The sequence below is a fragment of the Perca flavescens genome, chromosome 5, assembly GCF_004354835.1.
Source record: "Perca flavescens isolate YP-PL-M2 chromosome 5, PFLA_1.0, whole genome shotgun sequence".
Lineage (NCBI taxonomy): Eukaryota > Metazoa > Chordata > Actinopteri > Perciformes > Percidae > Perca > Perca flavescens.
This window is the reverse complement of record NC_041335.1, coordinates 10,682,352-10,705,647: the sequence shown is the minus strand read 5'-3', so window position 1 is coordinate 10,705,647 and position 23,296 is coordinate 10,682,352. Positions and strand designations below refer to the sequence as shown.

At 41.3% G+C, this 23,296-nt stretch overlaps 2 protein-coding genes across 2 annotated transcripts; one reads left to right on the top strand and one right to left on the bottom strand.

Annotated features, from left to right (window-relative positions):
- Window positions 1–631: 631 nt before the first annotated feature.
- On the bottom strand, window positions 632–14,447 carry ggt5a (gamma-glutamyltransferase 5a). The gene is made up of 12 exons (XM_028579132.1): window positions 14,138–14,447; window positions 13,640–13,767; window positions 13,457–13,552; window positions 11,957–12,143; window positions 11,691–11,851; window positions 11,299–11,445; window positions 10,901–11,031; window positions 7,871–8,055; window positions 7,513–7,604; window positions 1,654–1,760; window positions 1,361–1,471; window positions 632–1,271 (listed from the first exon to the last, which is right to left on the bottom strand). Exons 1-12 carry the CDS (start codon window positions 14,308–14,310, stop codon window positions 1,125–1,127), a joined length of 1,665 nt encoding a protein of 554 aa, XP_028434933.1. The 5' UTR covers window positions 14,311–14,447; the 3' UTR covers window positions 632–1,124.
- A 4,558-nt stretch (window positions 14,448–19,005) lies between these two features.
- Window positions 19,006–22,192, top strand: asphd2 (aspartate beta-hydroxylase domain containing 2). Its single transcript, XM_028578489.1, has 3 exons — window positions 19,006–19,904; window positions 20,390–20,503; window positions 20,771–22,192. The coding sequence occupies exons 1-3, from the start codon at window positions 19,040–19,042 to the stop codon at window positions 20,899–20,901; spliced, it is 1,110 nt and encodes a 369-aa protein (XP_028434290.1). The 5' UTR covers window positions 19,006–19,039; the 3' UTR covers window positions 20,902–22,192.
- Window positions 22,193–23,296: the final 1,104 nt, after the last annotated feature.

The window sequence follows — 23,296 nt, the reverse complement described above, 5'->3', positions numbered from 1 at the left end:
AAAGGCAGAGCAGGATACCCAGGGCTCGGTTTACACCTATCGCCATTTCTAGCCACTGGGGGACCATAGGCAGGCTGGGGGAACTAATATTAATGTTAAAAAAAAATGTCATGCCACGGGACCTTTAATGTGATTAATTTGCTCCAGCTGCTGCATGCTCTGGCACAAAAATAAATAGTTAACATTAACACAGAGAAGTCGCGCATTTTGGCACAGAGGGATAGATTTACAGATTTCAATAGCATTAAACTCAGGGTTGAAGGGATTGACCGACCGGCTGAGGACCGCTTTGGTGCATCCAAAGTACGCACCTGCCAATGTTGGCTGTTGTCATAGATTGCCACAAGGATTTATTGTTTTTTTGTCATTTTATTTGTGATAATATTATTTCTATTGTTTATGTATTTAACTCTTCATCCACCTATTTTGCTTTCTTTATTGCCCCTACTCTTTGTGACCTTTGTTGTTAAAAGTCCATTTATTTAGCTATTATTGTGTTGAACTGAAGAATGGCACAGAGTAGAACATCCACATGTTAATATAAAATGTTTTCAAGTAGTATTTTAAAAAACCAAAAAGGTTTTAGCCAATTTGTGACTGTTTTAACATAGTACTCATTATAGCATGTGAATCATGTACAAAAAACTATTTTATTTGAATATTATACATAAAATCTATATTTCATTCACTGTAAATTCAATGCACAGTGCTACAACAGCTTATATAGTAAAGGTGACAGAATAACTCCAGTACTAAGGGTGTGAATAACCAGAAAGTTGAACAAGTTATTAACTGAATGAGACGGTCTAAAATAGCCTGCTATGTATTTTAAGTCTCATATGTTAACATGAATGTACTATCAAGTCATTTGTATACTGTGAAACATGGAATGAACATTTTTTTTTACAAAGGAAAGATTCAAATAATAACAAGAGCAGGAAAGAAGCTTAACAGAGGAGTCTCTCCGATACAGTGCACAGTAAAATCCATAATGTCATGTCACACAGAGGCCACGTGTTTACCTACATGTTACTGGGAGAGTTCAGTTGCGGTTTTGGGGCTGCAGAAGGTCTCTGTAATGTTCAGCCCCCCCTCCGTATAACTAATGTAAATGGCTCTTGGTCTCAGTAACCGGCTGCTTCGCCCAGTTTCCTGGCATCAGACACGGCACAGATGCAGCCGTCCTCCTTCTCCACGGCATTGACCACGTTGTAGAAATGTTTGGCGGTTTCATGTTTGTGTCCCAGAGCCTTCAGAGCCTCGATAACATCCTGAAAGGGGAAAGAGGAGAGGAGACTCAGATGGAGCAAATATTATGTCTTTTTATTATTTTAGCAAACAAATGCATTTAGTGCATTACCTTATCAAAGACGGCCTCAAACTTCACTGCATTTTGAGAGTCGACAAAAACAACCGGAGCAGCGATCGCCTCCTTGAGGCTCTTTCCAAACCAAAGGTGGTTCATGAGCACCTGGAAGAGAAAACAGGACAATACATTGCAATCTGGTAAATGGAAAAGTGATGAGTACAGAATGGATTATGGACGCAGTGAAGACACTCGGGAAGACAGCACTTGCTGTGATAACAGTGGGGGGCATTAGTCTGCAGCAATTTATCTTAATGGCACTTAGTGTGATTGCCGCAGACACGTACCGAGGCCATCCCAGTTGTGATCATGCTCCCACCAGTTGATCCAATCACCAGCGTCTTGGACTGAGACTTCAGCACAGCGGGGGCCATGGAGGATGGAGGCTGCTCCCCTGACAACACAACAAAAGCATTAGATGACAGACGGCTACAATTCAGACTCATCAATGTGAGAAGAATGAGAAGGCAATTATTCTAAATGCAATCAGCCGAGTGTCTCTGAATGATGTGAATCACAGGCTTGCATACAGGGTGAAGGGCATTTCTTCAACCCTTTGCCTTTGTTCAGCAGCTGACATCAGACAGAAATGAAAATCTTTTGTTAGACAAATATCTCTGGGGCTATAGGGTTCATGTTACAAGACTAATGCAGCATCCACTGCATGGTACAGTACGGCTCTGCTCACCTCGACTTGCTCTTTTTTGGGTTTCCATTGGCAAAGGTTGGGGATAGTACCTGGCAGGGCCTGAAGTTAACTTTTTTGGTGGATTATAAAATCTACTAGCCACACAGGCTTTTACCAGCCAATTTCTTTTGCCTCATAAAGGTGAAATACCGGAAATGCACACCTTTTTTTTTGCTACCTTTTTTTTACTATTATTTCCTATTATCTTACATCTTGGGCCATCACACGTTTATAACGACCACCCCCAACTCGGCCCCGTTTTGTCTCAGTGGCCAAAAAACACCCTTTTTGGAAAAAGCTTTTGGCGAAATGCTGTAATTGTGAATATTAAGGTACTGCAACTACATACATGGTCATATAACCCTAATATTTTGCATGGTGTATCCTGACACATAGGGGAAACTAGCAGAAAAGGATTTTGGGGATTGCTGCCTTTTGCTGTCAAATATTACCCTCAACATACCCTAAAAGACAAAAAAATGTCCTTCCGCCTGACAAATTGTCATCAAAAGTGATAATTTTCAAGCATTTTATTATAGATATCACTGCCTCAAATGTACATGAAAACCTTCCCAAAATTATAAGCTTCAATTTAAGTCCAAGATGACCTTTCTAGCTAGAGATTACAGCTGGTATAACCAAAGTTCTCCACTGTACCTCAAATTGGAGAAAACATAACTTTCAAGCATTACCATTCCATATGGGATTAAGCATATTATTTGCACATGATGAACAATATCTTAAACAAGAGTTGAGATTTGACTTATGTACTGCTATACTATATGATGTGAATTACCTTACAAGTGAATACTATTAAGCCTCTAGGTGGACTGGGGTCAGGGTGTAAGATAAAACAATGGTAACCAGGTTACACCCATAAACACCCTAACCAACCAACACACTACACTACTGTCCACCAAAGACTAATATCCTGCATTCTGATACACTTGTATGCATCAATTTATGTTGGGAATACCTTTATTTATCCTATGAGAAGAAAAACACAGATGATATTAAAAAAATATGATGGAATATAAAGCAGTAAGAGGGCTTTCACATCAGGGACCTGAGCCTGGATCACAAAAGTTGACCCCAAAGCAATGAGGACAAAATAAAATAGGCTACTTATATTTGTCTTAAATCTGGTGAAGGGAGGATAGTGGCGTTAGTGTAGGGGGAGCATTGGGGTCTGGTCGCTACGCACACACTACGCACTGCGCTCAGTGAGGAGCGGGTCAGTGAAAGACAAGAAAAGTCTCTCTGCATGTTCTGCAGCGTTCGTTTTGTTTGCTGTCACATTACTCGGCCCCGTATTTGTGAATACAAATATCTGAAGTGAAAGTTCTGTCACAAAAATATATGTTGTTGCGTATCATTGCACATTTTTAAGTGAGTAGACTACATCAATGCACTAACCAGCCAACACCCTAACCCTTCATGTCACATCCTGAAGTTATTCAGTAAAGACAATTTGAAGGTAAGTTGATCTATTTTTCTGGTTATGGAAAGATTTTGATTCTATTGGGAGATTGGTTTCCTATATTTTTCTAAATTTAAGGCACCCACTCTACTTCTAGATTGATTTAAGTCAAACTCAGGGTCTGGGACCTGTGGAATAACCAGTAATTATGAAGTGAGCCAACGTCATATCCTGACTGCCCATGCTAAAGGAGAGTTGGTAGAAGCCATGTGGGAAATGACAAGTGGCCGAAGCGAACATAAAGAGAAGCAACAAAGAGATCTCAGACCACGTGAAAGCACTCAAGGACTGTCAAGGACTGACAAGTTGAAGTTTGAATTCAGGAGCAGCTATGCCAGAAGAGGTGCGCTATGTGCTGAATGCCCTGAAATAAAAAAAGAAAACTCAAAAAGAGAAGTTCATCCGTGATCGATTTCAAACAAAAAAGGTCCTTTTCTTTGAACCCATCAAGAGGAACAGATTCAAGACGATGTTGTGTACCACACTAAAAGGAAGCTTGTGGCAGCAAACCAGAAAGGGATCCAGTACAAGGCCACAAGTGGGTTTATCTTTCAGATCTGCATCAAATCACAAGAACTTAAGTCACAAATTAGCATCTCTGACCTAATGACATATCCCTTGACTCAGACGCCATACTTCGTCTCAACAATCGATGGCTTTTTCGCAAAAAACAACAAAGGAAAAGGAATTAATCACATGATCAAAGATGCTGAGAATGCACAACTTCCTTCTCCAAGCCAATGTGCTCTCATTCAAGATGGAAACTCGTCATTCTACATGCATGATGTACCACAGACAATGAAGACTATATCAGAGCGCACCTTCAAAAGTCTACCTTCTGCAGCTGAAACAGTATTCACTTACATTGACCGTCTTTATTCACCAACATCAGCTGAGCTAGATCGCAGAGGTTGTGTTGAACGTTTTATAGTTAATGGGCTGAATGTTCATCGACCCACTGACTGGAATGGTTTTCTCACAAATGATGAAAACAAGAATTCTCATTAATTTACTTCTGGATCACTGGAGCTCTCAAGATATGATGGAAGACATCATCCGAAGGCCTATCATTTTCATAGAGGCTGGTCAAGTTTTCAAGATGGGACGGACTGGCCATCTGGAATTTGGGCAAATGCCAGAAGGGCCGCACCCCTATTGACCCCTATGGGCCACTACTGATAAAGTAAGATTAACTTGGAAGGCAGAGTTACTAATTTCCAAGCTAGGTTGTTGTGTTGCAAATGCCAGGGCCGTGTCTTGATTCCAGTCAGTCACTGCTTTCAAGATAGAATGCAATGCTGGAGTTATGTCAAAATAACTTCTACCAGAGATCTGTTCAAAACATGAAGAAACAGATATGAGGGTGATCATTTACATGCAGTATATCAAAACTAAAATGCCTCACATCAGAACAGTTAGTCATTTTCTTCATCCTCCTGTATTATGCCAAGTCATCAACTGTCAACATCATCTTTGACATGGGGCATAGACTAATCAACATCAACCAGCTGGCTGAAGATTATTTACAGGAACACATTTCAGCTCTCTTCTGGCCTTGCATGCGTTCACTGGTGCTGACTGCATTTAAGGCAAAGGGAAGGGCTGTCCGATAAAGATTCTTAATCAGAATTCAAAGTTTATTCAGTGAAGATGAGGAAGAAGAGAATTTATATTCTACACTAATACAACACACTAACATGACCAGTCGTCAAAGTACAGCATGGATAAGCAGCAAAAAGATCTAAGAACCAAAGAAATGTTTTCTATTTTATGTTTGAGCTGTATTTTAGTTTTGCCATTTGGCTGTAAAGAGTGTTTACCTGTACAGGTTACTAATGTTTACTTTTTGATAACAGACTGCAGAATAGAGTCATCTTTATTCCTTGTGTTGTGTTCCTTGTTACTTTGTGGACTTTAATAAATCTCACATTTGATTAATTGATTTTGTGTGATTGTACCCTATGTTGCACCCTGACCCCAGTCCACCTAGGGGCATAACATTACTCACTTTTCATGCAATTCACTTCATATAGTATAGCAGTACATAAGTCAAGTCATGCTTCCTCTTTCCTTGCTTTTCTATCATTAAAGGCAGAAATTCCCAAAAAATAATCTTAAAATATATATATATATATATATATATATATATATATATATATATACACATATATATATATATATATATATATATATATATATATATATATATATATATATATATATATTCACACACACAGTACAGGCTAAAAGTTTGGACACACCTTTTCATTCAATGCGTTTCCTTTATTTTCATGACTATTTACATTGTGGATTCTCACTGAAGGCATCAAAACTATGAATGAACACATATGGAATTATGTACTTAACAAAAAGTGTGAAATAACTGAAAACATGTCTTATATTTTAGATTCTTCAAAGTAGCCACCCTTTGCCTTTTTGATAGCGCTGCAAACCCTTGGTGTTCTCTCAATGAGCTTCATGAGGTAGTCACCTGAAATGGTTTTCACTTCACAGGTGTGCTTTGTCAGGGTTAATTAGTGGAATTATTTCCCTTATTAATAAAAAAGCAAAGGGTGGCTACTTTGAAGAATCTTAAATATAAGACATGTTTTCAGTTATTTCACACTTTTTTGTTAAGTACATAATTCCATATGTGTTCATTCATAGTTTTGATGCCTTCAGTGAGAATCTACAATGTAAATAGTCACGAAAATAAAAAGGAAACAAATTTGAATGAGAATGATTCTCCTCTTAACAGTTGTTCTAGAGATGTGTCTGCTGCTAGAACTCTGTGTGGTATTCATCTGGTTTCTAATCTGAGCTGCTGTTAACTTGCGATTTCTGAGGCTGGTGACTCGGATGAACTTATCCCAGCAGCAGAGGTGACTCTTGGTCTTCCTTTGACGTTGTAGCGCTTGATGGTTTTTGCGACTGAACTTAGTCTTAGTATAGAACATAGACCTACAGTTTTACCCGCCGATGGCTAAATTCACCTGCGTTTGGCACAGGTGTTAATTTCAGGCACTGGTAGGCCTACCTGGTACTTTTTACTTTTTTTTTGGTACTACTTAAAACACAGGAGGCAAATGATTAGCCAGAAAGAATTGTCACGGGACATCCATATTTAAAAAGCCAAGTTCAATCAACCTAGATTTGTGATGTCACTATGAGAATCCCACCTACACTGAAGGGGTTCTAGCCACAGTGGAAAAACAAAATAGAGAAAAACACCTGTTACCAAAATTGAGTTGAGCTGACTCAAACCATGCAGCGGAAATGAGGCATAAGAGTCTACAGCCATGCTTGCTGTACTTTGGTACAGCTTTGCTGCTAAATGCTAACATCAGCAAGCTTACATTCTCGCACTGACAAATGCTAACATGCTGATGTTTAACAGGTATAACGTTTACCATTCATTATCCTAGTTTAGCCTGTTAGCACGCTAACATTTGCCAATAAGCACTAAACAGAGTAGAGCTGAGGCTGATGGGAATGTCTTTAGTTTCGCATGTATTTGGTCGTAAATCAAAGTATTGGATGAATTGAAATTCTGACCTGATGACAGCACTGAATGATAGTTAAAGAGGTTGTTGGGATATTTCTGTCTGGACCAAAGTGAAGGACTGACAGATCAACAGACCGATACTGCCATTCTAAGCAGTGCCACTAGCATGGCTAAAAACAGATTGGGGAGCTTAAATATGTCATAAGAAGTTATGTTATACAAAGATACAGTAAAGCAGGTACTCTCTCCACTCCTGTAGTAAATTATGTAAGCTAAATACTATTGAAGTACTTCTGAGCAAGGTTTTTAACCCTGTACCAGTGGAAAACTTAGCAAGAGCCCTTGGAATAAGGGTGTGTACACGTGTCCTATTATGTGTGTGTGTGAGTGTGTGTGGGACATTGAAACCCGTATTACTTGTATTTCACGATTGTTAAATGAAAATAGGAAAAGCGTTATGCCGATCTGATTACCAGGAAAGATGTTTTCGACTTTGCCACAGAAGTCAGACAGCTCGTTGTTGAGGATGACTCCAGTGCTCGGAGAGAAGACCTTGGAGCCAAATCTGTGAAGGAAATACATGAAATGAATTGGATCTTGACATTATGACACTTGTAATACAGACACACTTCACTCCAAAAAAAAAAAAAAAAGCTCTTTTCTCTAACTGAGCTTTTTGACTTTGATGAATGGAGTCCTATGAAAAGAGAGATTTCTTTCCAAATTTCTTATACAAAAACACTCCTTCCTTAATCTCTTAAATCTTCTTAATCCTCTACTTTCAAACCTTTCAACAGTAAAACTTGAAGCAGAACACCTTCAAATACTGACATGTGGTTGATGGTGCTGGTGACAGACACAGCAGATCCGTCCTCAGCCAGCACAGACACATGCGTGGTGCCCATGCTGTCCAGATACGGGGTGATGTTGTAATACTGGGGATCATGAGTTGCGTTGCTGCTGATCAAGCTCCGTATGTGCTCGGCAAAGCTATCCTTTGTTAATTTCCTGGCCATCTGTGAGAGATACAGAGGATTTCAAAGTTAAAGTTATGATTGCCTTTCAGGCTTCTCGTTGCTTTGCAGGGAAAAACAGAAAGGGAATTACAGCCCATTTGAACCCTTTCAGCCCCTGTGCTTTTGCACTACTTCTTTTTGTCTGCCTCTCAAACTCTCTTATTCGTTTCAAACATTGCATGAATAACTACGCCAATAGGAAAGAGAATAAATATTTGATGCAAGTAGTTGCAGTCAAAATTTATGATGGATTATATACATGTAGAATTTAGCTTCGCCAAAATCCAGTTAGAAAATGCATTTATTAGAAAGCTGAAGGTGTCACATATCACAACTCATTCAGTAGTCCAACTAACCAGAGAAAGTTGTGAGGGTTTTGGTGTAACTGACAGCAACTATTGGCCTAAAACAGCATCATAACTAATTAATAGCACAGGCAAAAACTGATCAAATGCAACAATGAACGTTTGCTTAAAGTTACTTCAAGTCAAACCTTTTCATTGACAGGGGCCAAGACCTGTACCTTCCCCCACGTTAGGAGAGTGGCACGCAACCCAACTTGATGCACACATGTTGAATAGATCACCATAACAACTCAAGGAATATTCATATTCATAGGGAATATTGATATGTTGATTGACAGCGAGACCAGTCGGTTCACTCAGAAGCATCATCTAAAAGTGGGTGGAAGGCCTGCGTTTAACTGGGTTCTAAGACCATTATAATCAATGGGAAGTAACTAAGTACATTTACTCAAGTATATTGTACTATTTATACTTCCCTTTTCCCACTGTATGTTACTTTATATTTCTACTCCACTAAATATTAGAGGGAAATTGTACTTTTTACTCCAGCACATTTATCACATTTATTTTACTACAAAAACATATGATCAAAGAAATAAAATATCATGCATTTGTTATAAATTAATCCTCCAAACAGTAAATAAAGTAGTTAAAATCAACTCCATCTCGACCAGCTACAGCTATTCTGCAAAACAGGTACGTTTACTTTGGATGTTTTGAGTACATTTAGCTGAAATACTTTTGTACGCTTACTTAAAGGTCCAATGTGTAGGAATGTCTCCCATCTAGTGTTGAGATCATATATCGCAATCAACTCTCTCGCACCACGCAGTTCAAAGTAGGTATTACAGCTACGGTGGCCTTCACGCTTCAAAGAGCCAGTCTCTTGCTCTTTTCAATATACTTTTTCTTTTTCTGGGCGAAGAAGAAGTTTACTCCTGTTCCTGAAATTTGGATTTTGAATATGTGTGGTCCTCCACGTTTCCTTCTTCAAACTTGCTGTGGCCAGGAAGCTACGATACCCATTAGCAGCATTAGCAGCACCTGTGAGTTTATCATGTGATAGCGAAAACGCTAAAGGCGGAGCAGTATGTCCTGTATGTCCCTTACCAGCTAACGTATTTCAAGATGGCGCATGAATATGGAGCGTCTACCCAAGGGGTAAGCTTCGCTTCAGAACTCGAGCCATCATGGCGCCATTTTGTTGCTAACTGGCCATCACCTCCTGTTAGCATTCCGCTGACCGCCATTTTTTTTTTACGTTACTTGACTGCGAATAACTTTACATCTGAAGCGTTTAAAGACTATTTGTTCGTTGTTTAGTTCCAAAGAAACACGACAATGTATAAAAGGCTCCATTACCTTGTACCTCACGTTATAGCTCCGTAGCAGACGTTTTTGTAAAAATAGGCTAACGATTGTGTCATAACCAAGTGACTTACTGTCGCATAGTAGAGGAATTACCGTATAGTACAGGAGAAGCTCGCAGGCAGTTTCGACTTACATGAGATGTTTAGGTTTAATTACTAATGTTAACTAGCATGTTAGTGATCAATAATTAGCCTGTGCCCATGTTATCTCCTTACATACACCTACAGTCTCCGTATCTGTAAGATTGGGAATGATTGAGATTTCTCTTGGCACAGCTACCAGAAGACTTCCAACTTTCAGACACGTTGCTCACGTCACATTCTCTCAGTTGGAGGCTGCGCAGTAAAGCTGGCCATCACCGGAAAAGTGCTTCTAATAGCCTTCACTGGTCTCCGTCCAGAGCAACGGGGTCTATTGGTCCATTATATACTGTCTATGCGTCTACCCCAGTTCATGTGAATGCAAATGTAAAATGTCAAGCCAAAAGGAATACTTGGAGTGGTGGTAAATATTCATGAAAAAGGACAAGTTTGTGAACGGGCAACACAGATTTTGATAATGAACAACTAGACACGTTACACAATGTTAAGTAACATTTTGAGCATGCCTTTTACTTTTAACAGTAGTATTTAAAGTAAGTAGTAGGGCTGGGTACCAAGCTTTTACTACTACTACTAGTATCGAAAAATGCTTTGTCATTCAATACCAAATTCCAATACCTAAGGAGTAAATCACAGCAGCGTCAGTGAGCCAATAAGCATGCAGCACGTTTCTACCAAGATCTAACAATGTTGGTGATTGGCTGTCTAACGTCACACATCGTAGAGGCATGCAGGAAAAACTCTACGTTACACAGAGACGTGTGTGTTGTTGTATTTTGAGAGGTTTGACTACAGTGTGCGTCACATAGGTGTAAAAGGAGTACCGTGTAATGTTGGAATTGCTTTTTGTTCAAATGGATTTTAATAAAATTAGTATTGGAAAAAGTATCGTTAAGGAACCGGTATCAAAGTCACGGTGTCGGTATCGGTATCGGTATCAAAGACATTTTAAAGATACCCAGCCCTAGTACAGTAAGTAGGCTTTGCTACTTCTACGTAAAGGACCTATACTTCTTCCATCACTGATTATAAGCCATAACTAGACTTAACTACTTATAAATAACTTACTCCTTCTGAGCTGAAGTGTGGATCACGGATGTGTTTCTTTAATCCGTTGGCAAACTTAAAAGCTTCAACATAGCGATGATAGGTCAGTGTCTTTTGATCACCCATCAGAGATGCTGGATCCAATTTATATCCTGTAAATGAGAGCAATTGTTTAGTTTTCCCCAGTGTATCGCACTTCCAAAGATGTGCAGTATCTAGATGCTTTACCGAACATTAAACACTCCACACTACACTACATATTCACCCCATCATTCTGTCTCCTCATTTGGCTAACTCAAATGCAACAACCACTGCAAGTATTAATTTGTCATTTCTCATGAACACAGCTAACGAGCTTTATTCTGTGATTTTGAAAGTGCGGATGAGCGGCAGCTCTGCAGTCTGAGTACAGCAGGAACCTTTCATGACGTTCAGGATGAGGCTGAGGATGATGCCTCCTGCAGGGGGTGGGGCGATGTACATCTGGTACTCTCCCAAAGGAACGGCCCACGCATCAGTCACTGTAGCTCTATACGATGCCAGGTCCTGCGCCGTGAGTGTTCCTCCTAGGCAAAAACATTGAAACAAATGGCTCAGCTAAGCAGAACTGAACGAAAGAAATCGCATCTCAGCTCATCATAATCAAGACTTTTAATGGATCCGGGCAGCGCACACTGGAGTCTGTGAGTGATCGCTGCAGTGTTTTACAGACACAACTGATTTGTTCATTTGTAATCAGATCACTGTGCCAGGCAGAGATAGAAAATAGTTGGAAAACAAAGAGAGCATGATGAAACCCGCCTGACAATACCTGCCTCCTGTATGTCACGGATTAAATCCTCTGCTATTCTTCCCGTGTAAAAAGCGTCTGCCCCGTGGTTTGCTATCATCTCCAACGTGTCGGCCAGTTTCTCAAACTTCACAATATCACCAGTCTTCAGCAAGTTCCCATTCTTATCGGTGTACAACTTTCTACAGACGGACAAATACAAAGAAAGAAAATATCACTTAAATGCAGAAAGGAAAAATTATCATTTTGTGCATATTTTTGAGTCATTTTAGGAGGTTCCTTCGTACCGTAGCGGCTGGGTCTGGTTTGTATCAACGTACGGGATGTATCGACCTTGGATGTATGGAATAGGAAACCCTTCTCTGGCCAGTTGGATGGTCGGCTGGAAGAGGGTTGCCCACGGCAACTTCCCATAAAGCCTGTATGCCTTTTCATAACCCCGAATTTCCCCCGGAACCCCAATCCATTTGCTACCTGTGAGTTTGGATAGATAGAGAAAGTAAATACACCATTACTCTTAAGATCTGTACTTAAGAAAATGTTAAGCCACGTCATTTACTAATTCACTATTTCCATTTTTTGCCACTTCACATTTAAACTGGAAATATTCTACTTTTTACTCCACTCCATTTATCTCGTAGCTGAAGTTATGAGTAACTTTACAGATTAATGTTTTACAGGAAAATATTTCGGTATATGATGAGCTTATAAAATGCAATAGCTTTGTAACCAGTGGTTTATAAAATAGCGGCGAACAGTTGCAGTCACATTTCAAGCTGTTAGCCTTTCCACCAAAGAGACATTTCCCCCTCTATACTTCTCATTTTAATAACTGTAGGAGGTACAAGTATCTAATATTTCACACCAAAAGCAAATATTAGAGAAAAGTCCAAAAAGTAGATGTTGTTTTGGGTTTTTTTCAAACCTTGTTTATCATTTCCCGAGCCCTCGGATTTATTGTATCTAGGGGGCCTGACCCTAGTTTGATAACCATTGAACTAAACTAGCTAACTCTATATAAAGTAGTTAAAACTACAGTAGCTGCGCATCAACCACCTACAACAATGAAATGGTTTGAGCACATTAATGCATCAGTAAACCTAATATACTAATACTTCAGTGACCATTTTGAGAACTTTGGCTTTGATACTTAAAACTGATTTTGCTGATAAGACTTCTCTTTAAGATGGAGTATTTGTACATTAATGTAATGGTATGTAGGCCTACTTCAATTAAGGATCTGACAACATTCTCGTCACTCAGTTACAGATCTTTCCTTGTCTACTTCCAGTAAATAGGCTCACAAGTTGCCTAAATGTTGCAACATGATAAATTGCTAGTTTAGGACTCATGTTCCTGGTGTGAGCGTGTGTGTGTGTGTGTGTGTGTGTGTGTGTGTGTGTGTGTGTGTGTGTGTGTGTGTGTGTGTGTGTGTGTGTGTGTGTGTGTGTGTGAGAGAGAGAGAGAGAGAGAGAGAGAGAGAGAGAGTTCAGGACTGTTGGGCCCCCATTGTGTATACAATCAGACTCTACTGCTACTCATCCAAGCAAGCATGACAAAGAAGAGACAAAGATGTGCATGTCCAAGAAAGTACTGGCAGTATCTTCAGTCCTACACACAACATCAGTCTTTCATCTTTGTGCCCTTTGTGTATTAAATACAGTTGTCCAGATGTGAGCCATAATGAATTCCTGGAGAAGAGCAGAATATTATCCTTGCTTCCTCCAGACTGATAAAGCAAGGAACCGGTACCTGACTCACAAGAAAAACAAGAAATGCAACAGTACCTGATATCAGCTGGAAGGTGTTGGGACATGACTTCAGCAGATCAGATTCAAACTTCAACGGTACAGTCTCTCTGGAGTTGATGATTTTCACTTTCCCTTTGAAAAGAGAAGATATTATGATTTCACTTTGCCTCCACTCGGCAGTTGTGCTGTATTAGAGGGCTGAATGAATGTGGCTGTTACCAGAGCTGTCCATCACTGTGAATATGGACCCCCCTCCGATGCCCATACTCTGTGGGTTCATGACGGAGGTGCACAGCAGCGCAGCGATGGCGCCATCTACCGCTGAGCCCCCTTTTTTAAGTATGTCCCTGGAAGAATTCACACTCATCACTGTTCATGTCAGTCTATGCCCGTTAGGCTGCCTACCGGACGCCAAGTGAGGAAATGGCGTGTTTATGTTTTGCATAGGCTGATAATAGGCAAAGCACATTCAGCCTCCTTGTTTGTTAGTAAATGTTTCACATCTTATTCGTTGAGGCATGTAGAATGTAAGTTGTCACCTCGTCACTGAGATCTTTGCTATTAGGCCTACAGCATGAATAGAGAAGTTAGTAGATAGTTTTAGTAAGCGCTAAAGTGCGCTCATTAGGGGAGCGTGTGCTATGAGAGTGTGTGTTATGTATCTTCATACGCACCTCACTGAGCAGAACAAATGTACAAGTGTAAAAAGACACTCACCGTCCAATCTGTGAACATTTCCCAGAGTCTGCGGCCACTGCGGCGCTTGAGAAGGTGCTATCTGGACACTTCTCTTTGCGCCTCACAAGCACAGCAATACACACAATGACAGCAACCACGCAGAGCAGCATCAGTGCGCAACAAGTGTACACCCTCGCCTTTGACCTCGCCATGGTTGATATTATCCAATACCTCCGCGGGGATCAGTAAAGTTTCATCATGACCTTTGCAGGTTATCTCCTCTGAAATATTACAACTTCACGACTGACTTGGTGACTGGGAGCGGAGCCCAGTTGTCCCATCAGAAGGGGCGTTCACAGCCTGGCTCCACCCTCCGCCTGGAGCGCAAAGGGGAGGTGGGGGGGTGGCGCGGGCGGCGGGGGCGAGAAGGTTGTGGCTTAACTGCTGAGTCATGCCTGAGAATCAGAAATCAGAAAAGGTTTTATTGCCACAATAAGTACACGTATTTGGGATTTGCCCGGGTGAAATGTGCATCCATAAACAATCAAACACCTCAAAATACAGCCTACTGTAGATCTGTGGCGCTCACACAACGGGGATGGGGGGTCCAGAAAATGACTAAATTATTTGGGGCAATGTGGCTGAGAAAAACAGGTCTTTTTTTCTTTTGTTTACGTAGTTTCCATGTTCCAGATTTGAGAGGATTCTGTATTTATAATTAGCAAAGTTCCAGTTAACTCAACAACTTTAAATCTTATCAGTTGGAAAATGTACGTGGACTCATAGAAACTGTTGAATAACTTCACTGATCTTGAACAAATGCAAAACAGTTGAAGCTCCACACAGACTAGTCAGGACCTGTCAGACAGGCTGTCAGACAGTTGTCTATCTATCTATATATCTATCTATCTATCTATCTTTCTGCTGTGGGCTAGTTGTTTTATGATTACGCACGCTCCAGGTAAAGAGGCTCCAACTGCAGACTTTAACACTGAGGGCCCCTGTTATGAGAGCCAATGGGAGGAGTATATGAGTCCCCAGGAGTGACGTTTGTAGTTGGGCCCTTCTAGGAAAAGTTGGTGTTATATATATATATATATATATATAAAAATATATATATATATATATATATATATATATATATATATATATATATATATATATATATATATATATATATATATATATATATATATATATATATATATATATATATATATATAGTCATAAACTATCACCATCAAACTACTGCTCTTTCCCTGCTGTGAACTGTGAGACGCAATCCAGGCATGTTGCAATGCATCTTGGGAAATGCTGTCTGCAGTTATATCAAACAGAAGTCGATGGGCGAGCCATGAGGCATACGGAAGAGGGAGGCTGTCAATTGAGTCAAGTCAGACAGAGATTACAAGAGCAATACCGGATGTAGGGCAATTTCGCCTTCACAGTAAAATAGTTTACGGTAAGCTTGGAAAACAGAATCTCTCTCGGCTTTTAGCAGTGCCGTCGCTAATGATTATTTGCATTGTCAATTAACCTGCCAGATATTTTCTTAATTAGTCGATCAATGTCTATAAATTGTTAGAAAATAGTAAAAGAGCCCAAGCTGATGTTAATGTGTATGCTGTTTGTTTTATCCCACATTCCAAAGAAATTCAGTTATATATGTTAATAGCTTAGCCTTAGCCTATTTTATATGACAGAGAAAATCGTTCCATTATAAAGGCTGTCAAATGAAAAATGAATGAATGATTAATAGCTGCAGATACATTTTCTGTCAATTAATGAATAATAGTAATAATGTATACTTTTATTAATCCTGCAAGGGGAAATTACAGTGTTTTCACCCAGTTGTTATTACACACAGGCCTGAATTACACACACATGCTCAGTACCTATACATATGCTGAATGGAGAGATGTCAGAGTGGGGGAGCTGCCCATGGACAGGCACCCCGAGCAGTTGGGGGGTTCTTCCTTGCTCAAGAGCACCTTTGCAGTGCCCAGGAGGTGAACTGGCACCTCTCCAGCGACCAGTCCACCACCTGTCTGTATGGGGGACTTGAACCAACAACACTCCCTACTGACTGAGCTGCCACCCCCCATTGATTTATACATTAATTCATAATAATTGATTACTATATATACTCTATACTGCTCCAGTATAGAGCTACAGCTATTTAAAAATATATGTTAAACATTCTCAGTGGAATCATTACAGTTATATTAAGCTCCTTGTGCAAGCCTGAAAACTAAAAATTGTCTTTTCATTTGTTCGCTGATTACTTTAAAGGTTTCCCTTTCAGTCGTGAATCAGGGGAGTGAGACTTCACCCTTTGGCTTCTGACTGTTTGGTCAGGTTACCAGTCCCTGCCTGAACATAAACCTGGAACTCAGGCTTTCTGGTAATGTTGGAAGCCAATTCTTGGTGATGCAAAGGTTTCCTGCAAGCATAAGCATGAACTAAATTGTGCCATAAAAAAAAAAAACAAGGATATTGGTAATATGCTTAAAGGGGAACTCCACCAATTTTACACAGAAAGGTCAGTTTACTTGTCTTGGAGCGTCATCTCAGCATATGATAACAGTTGTATAAAATCATCTGGATGGAGCTTTTGAAAGAACAACATGGGAGCAAATGTGTCAGGGAAGGTCTAATGAAAGATGCTACCGCGTTGCATTATGGGAACTGTAGGATGCAGCCTGACCCACTAGGGTCTAAAATTCAGGATACCTCACCCTGTGCTGCTTTGACTTGCTATTTTTATTTTTTTTTTAAATATGTCTCTTGAAAGTGATTCAATGTGTAATTGTTCCTTTAAGAAGAATAGCTGCAGAGACTTATTGCGTTGAACGTGTTTTGACTTTTTTTTTCTTCTTTTTTTACTTTAAGTTGTTGCACCATTGCCTCGCATGGAAATGTGAAGAGTTTGGAGTTCCAGTGCTTTTTGCTGACTGATTTCAACCATAGAATGTATACAATTTTCATTATTTTTTATTTCAACACGCTCCTCACTTAGACGTTTATTTTGAAATACCGGAAATATTGTTGCGCATTCCTCTGGATGCTTGACGCTGGGTGTCTTCCCTGGTGGAGCTTCGGTATTTACAACAATATTGTCTGTAGCCTATCCGACGCTGCTGTCCATCCCAGACAGACGGGGAGCCAAACCGTCGCTGGAACAGCTTTCTGATTTTTTTTCTTTCTCTGCTATACGGTGGCTGTCGGCTCCAGTTAGGACTTCTGTTGTGCATTTTGGAGATATTTCCTATAATGTTGGCGAGTGATATCCGTCTACCTTGTGCACTGCAGTGGTGCGCAGCTTCGCCTGGAGAAACACCTGTGCGCCTCTCCTCTTCCTCTCCACTGGCCACGGTCAGGAATGTTGAGTAGGTATGGATGCAGACCTGTGCACGAAACCACGCACCAAACATCCACGTAGCTCCGGGCAAGGAAACATAAGCTCGGTTACTGCGATCTGCTTGTTTTCCGCGGCTTATTGAACGCTACAGCTCATCAATGTGGTTGGTCATCAGTTTGTATGGCAGCTTGGCCCTGGTGGCAGCAGCAGCTCTAGTCTTTACATTACGTGACGATTACATGGAAACAGTGGAGGAAATAAGGTGTGTGTGTGTGTGTGTGTGTGTGTGTGTGTGTTTGAGATGGCTTCATGGTTGGGTTTGATGGTCAGTCTGTCCTAAAAGCAGCGGGAGTGTGTGGGGGATGTGGGGGCGGCTTGATGCTGTCAGACAGGATGTAGGGGAGGATCTATTGGAGCTCGATTACCCGACCATTTTTGGTGAGAGAGCATCGTGGAGTTCTAATCACAGTTGACGCATTGCACTCCTCGCGTTTCGGCTGCTGGTCCATTATCATTATATAATCACACTCATGTAATCCAGACCCTTTTTTTTTTTTTTCCCTTTTCTTTTTGAACTAAAACAGCATACGATTACACAGACTACAGCTCGCCCCCTCCCTCCCTCCCTCCCTCCCCAGCTCCCTCCCCCCGAGGATCTATGCAGCTCCTGCTGAGCAACCTATGAATGCCAATTATAATACATGTGGGTGTATCAACATTGTTAAAGTTTACATAATTCACCGTTTGGTTGTGTGTGCGCGCGCGCGCGCGCCTGTGTGCGTGGTGCGCAAAAACATAAAAGGGAGAGATTTGTGTTAAATGCAGAAATGTGCCAATAGACTCATGGTTTTATACAGTGCAGTACATGTACACAATTGTGTGTGTGTGTGTGTGTGTGTGTGTGTGTGTGTGTGTGTGTGTGTGTGTGTGTGTGTGTGTGTGTGTGTGTGTGCGTGCAGTACCGGGTGCAGTACCGGGTGCAGTCATTTTGAAGTGCACAGTGTGTGGGTGAGTTTCAGCAGGTGTGTTGTTTTGTGGTGCATACAGGATAGGAATGTGCTCCAACTCTGAGGAGGAAGATGTGTTTCCACAGACACAAAGCAAGTTGCAATGATACCTCTGCATGCCAACACACTTAACAGCAAACAAGAGTTTGGATGATTGGTGTCAATCGCTGCATCCCCTAATCTCTCTCCTCCCCTCTCTTTCTCTCTTTCTTTTCTCTTTGTTTTTCAGAGAACACATTACCCTAAGGCTCGGCGTCTGTCTGTGTTTGTCTGGAAGAACGAGAGAGGGAGCAGCACCAAATACCGCACAGCCAGACATCATGCAGGGAGAAGCCTTCCCTCGTTGTAGAGTGCTGAGATGTTAGGATCAACCAGCGTGTGTGTCGGATCAAATCAGCAGACTGTTTACCATAGGGGGGGCGATAATTGCCGCTTGACATTAGACTCACTCACACCCTGTGTGTGGCTCAAGGCCCCTTTAAATCACGATCAAGAAAAGACGTGTTAACTGATCTCTCATCAGCACTCCCCCCCCCTCCACCGTCAGATTCAGCAATCCAGGAACGAGCCAAGATGGAGTGGTCACTGGACAATGTGAGGGAGATGGTGGCTGGAGGGATGCAGTCTATAAGGGAGTGTGAGATCTGTGCTTTCGCCATAGCCATGTGTGTGCTGCTGCTGTTTATGTGGTATTGTTACAGGGTGGGCCGGGAGCATGGCTCCAGCCCTCTGCGTGGGAGGTATCTGGCTGGGCCCAGCCGAATTGGAGGGGTGGTGGGGGGCTTCATGAGCTCAGACTGCCGCGGCCGGGGGAAAGGAAAGCCTGGATCAATGCTCGAAGAGCAGAACGGCTTCGCTTTCTGCCAGTCGTCGGAGTGCTTCCGATGTACCAGTGCCGGAGAGAGTCTGAACCAGAGGCTCTACCACAGCCTGCAGGATTACGCCAAGCGCTACACCTGGTCAGGTATGGGCAGGGTGCATAAAGGAGTCCGTGATCAAGGCCGATACCTTAACAGCAGACCAACCATCCAGCGGCCAGAGGTCTTCTTCCTCCCAGACCTACCGTCAGCCCCTTTCTTCTCCAGAGAAGTACAGAGACACGACGTGGAGCTACTGGAGCAGAGCTTCCCCGCCCTTCTGGCCGAGTTCGAGAGCATCTACCACCAACCTCCAGCACGCAGCGGCTCCTCCCTGCCGCCGGGGTGGAAAGCCAACAACACTCCTCGCGGGCAGTGGTGGACCTACTACCTGGTAAACCAAGGCACCCCTCTGGTTCTCAATGTCAGGAGGTGTCCACGGGCCTGGAGGGTGCTGGGCCAGCTGCGCACCTTCATCGCCAACAACGTGTTCGGAAACGCCTGCTTCTCTGTGCTGTCGCCTGGAGCTCTGATCACTGAGCATTACGGTCCGACAAATGTCAGACTGCGCTGCCACCTGGGTAAGAGAGCGAACTGTTTAGTGAGCTGAAATCGATTCATCCATGTGATGTCTGAGGCTCAGTGTGTATTCAACTTAACACAACAGCCAACGATTGCATATTTGAAGCATATTTAACTGGAGGAGCAACCCAGTGAATCAGCTGCTGTGGTGTTGAGACTGAAAATCTGGATCCTCTTGGGTCTTGATGGCACATGGCTGAAATTTAGTGGCGTATGTGATTTATTTTTACTGTTTTCACTGCACCTGAGCTTTGATTCTTTTTCTAACTGAAGTCTGTGAGACGGCTATAAATAGGGACGTTTATTGTTGTGTAGACAGGGTCTTTCATTAGATGCTTTAAAACCGAATACTGTAATAATACGGGACACTCTAAGAAGAGGGCATTTTGTCTGGGATATGTCCCCCGGGAGATTGGTGAGCAACACAAAATGCTTTGCTGTCCCATTATGACACATGGCTGGACTTGTTATTTTTCTCTTGCAGGTCTCAGAGTGCCCCCTTCCTGTGAGCTTGTAGTTGGTGGAGAGCCACAGTGCTGGTCTGAGGGCAGCTGTCTGCTTTTTGATGACTCCTTCCTCCACCGGGCTTTCCACGAGGGTAAGACGGGATTAAAACTGTATCTTTTTATTGCACCCTGTCGCTTTGTATGTATTCCTGTTAAGGAAGATTGACCTTACTAAAGAGCCTTTTTAATATGCGTCTGATGAGGTTTTACGTCGAGATCATGACAAAATGGGGTGTGTGTGTGTGTGTGTGTGTGTGTGTGTGTGTGTGTGTGTGTGTGTGTGTGTGTGTGTGTGTGTGTGTGTGTGTGTGTGTGTGTGTGTGTGTGTGTGTGTGTGTGTGTGTGTGTGTGGTGTGTAGGCGGCGCAGAGGACGGCCCCAGGGTGGTCTTCATGGTGGACCTCTGGCACCCCAACGTGGCCGCTGCTGAGAGACAAGCCTTGGACTACATTTTTACTCCAGGCCGCTTAGAGGACAAGGAAGGGAAATAGGTGTGAGTGAGAAACCATGTCTGACAGAGAGACAGATGGCGTTTAGGGAAGTGTCTGTAGGATTGGGGAGCAACTCTTTTTCTGCTTTCAGACCAGCTCACACATTCACTGTGTACATATTCTCCGGCTTATACAGTATCTCTCATAACTCTTCTTAGCAGATGACCAAACATTGGGCCTCTTTTATCAATCATGTTCGTGTTTCAGCCTGTATAGTTGTGTAAAGGACAGCCACGCTTCAAAGTACCACCTTAAATTCTCCAAAACTTAGTCGGGGCACGATTGTTCATGCAGCCATTTCATTTTTATTAATGCGTATTAACACCATGGCAGGGACATTTCAGCTTATTTGTTGTTTTATTTTGAATCTTTGAATGTTCTTTGCATTAAAGATGAACAAATGAGTGACTAAACTGTCAAGCAGTTCCCATCAAATATGTTTTTTTCACATTTTCCTCTAACTTTGGGCCAATTCTGATCTATCTATCTATCTATCTATCTATCTAAGATTCTATCTACAGTTTATATACATTTTTTTTTTGGTTGCTGCTTGAAACAATTGAGCAGATATGATTAATGTTTTTTGGCGAGCCAAACAATAACGTGTCACCCTCTTGCTGTTATGCTTCACAGCATGTATGTGTCCATAGGCTAACCTATTCTATTAGCGGTACATGAACTGGAGTCAATGAGCATTTATGGGCCCCATAAGCTTCCTAACAGTTCCAAAAGATTTTGTGTCAAGTATCGGTGGTATTACTGTACACTAACTCAACTTAATCATTTTAAACTTACCTTAACACCTACATACATTTTTGCAAGGGCTAAACAATTTAATCATTCAACTTCTTTTTTTAATATTACTCAACATATATACGGTCACACTTGAATTGTTGATTCAAACCGAAACACGATTTTAAGTGGGTTTGCACATTTTTCATTTCTGAAACACCCACTTACAAATGTGGCACCCACTTTGGACAGTTTGAATTGTCATTGATGAGTGGTAAATCTCATGCTTGCAGAATTGTGACATATGTTCAGTGATTGTAGTGCTTATTTGCATCAAATCATAGCTAAAGTCAAGCTAAAGCTAAGGGATAGTTGCTACAATGCATTAGGCCTATACTGTTCAAAAGGTTGTCATAAACATATTAGACCAGATAAGTGTAGCTGCATATATTGGCTTTACTAATACTGATTATAGTATTACTATAGTGCGCCATGAGGAATTCTAAGTAATGACAACAAAACTGTCGGTGCGTCCACACGATACAAGCCTTCCGTGATCGCGTTTCACCCCCGCCCACCTCCTCCACACAGTTGCTAGTAGCCAAGGAGGACACGGAGGATTAAAAAAACATGATGGAAATATTCAGAAGAGGTCATTATCTTCACTTGATTTTCCACGCGCAAAAGTCGCCAGACGACACTTGTTTCTGAACATAGCCATACTGAGAAATACAGACCGAGTTGTGTGGAGGTGATAGTAATCGATTCACATTTGAATCAAGATTCAAGCTCTACCGATTCAAAATCGATTCATTTTATTTTTTTAAATTGTATGGCTACTGCAATCACATGGGAAAAGTAACTACATTTACATACTGTGAATCGTTGTTTTTTTTATCGAGAATCATTTTTGAATCGAAAATCAATTTTGAATCGAATCGTGAGCCTACAAATCGAATCGTGACATTTTCTGAATCGTGCACCCCTATTAATTAGCCTTGTAGCAACTCATTTTGGCAATGGCTTGAATGTAACGGACGTTCATTAATATCAAAGAGTTACGCACTAAAGCTTTAATGATAAAGAAGCAAATTCTGTAAATGTTATTTTAGTTGCTGACAGGATACACAATTGGAACTGTCAAATTAATAGATATCTAAATGAAATGAATTGCAGAAAGGGCTATAGCAGTGTGATACTATCTAAAGAAATATTAATTAATTACAGACATTCTTCATGTCATCTAACATATCTATATGTGTTTTGATAGATATGTGATAACTGAGGTCCAATGTTAAACATGACATGAATGTTTACAGACGCAGCTAATGTCATGACTCCTGCCGGTGTGGTAGTTTATTGTGCTCCCCTTTGAAAAAAATCAATCCTGCTTTCACGAGACATGGTTAGATAAGCACATTTTAGGTCAAATTGTGTGAATCAGCCTGTGCTTAACACTGGAGATGAAGCGTTTTTGGTAAATTTACTAAACTCTTGTAATTTGGTTGTATTTGATATCAGGTTTGTATTTCTGTAAATAGGGTTGAGGTGGAAGAAAAAAAAAAAAAAAAAAAATGGTCTGAACGGTCTGAGATGATTTGAGATGGTTGTCTTCAAAGCTATAACTATTGTGTTGTCTTGATTTGCAGCTAAAAGCGATTGC

Bases quoted from the DNA above. Each gene is read 5' to 3' on its own strand.
- ggt5a (XM_028579132.1), bottom strand. From the start codon at position 14,310: ATGGCGAGGTCAAAGGCGAGGGTGTACACTTGTTGCGCACTGATGCTG. The intron at 7,605-7,870 runs GTCAGTATTTGA...TTTCCTTCACAG, and splicing joins ACCAGCACCATCAACCACAT to ATTTGGCTCCAAGGTCTTCT. The intron at 1,761-7,512 runs GTAATCAGATCG...TTGTGTTGTCAG, and splicing joins AGTCGAAAACATCTTTCCTG to GGGAGCAGCCTCCATCCTCC.
- asphd2 (XM_028578489.1), top strand. From the start codon at position 19,040: ATGGAGTGGTCACTGGACAATGTGAGGGAGATGGTGGCTGGAGGGATG. The intron at 19,905-20,389 runs GTAAGAGAGCGA...TTTCTCTTGCAG, and splicing joins CAGACTGCGCTGCCACCTGG to GTCTCAGAGTGCCCCCTTCC. The intron at 20,504-20,770 runs GTAAGACGGGAT...TGTGGTGTGTAG, and splicing joins CCACCGGGCTTTCCACGAGG to GCGGCGCAGAGGACGGCCCC.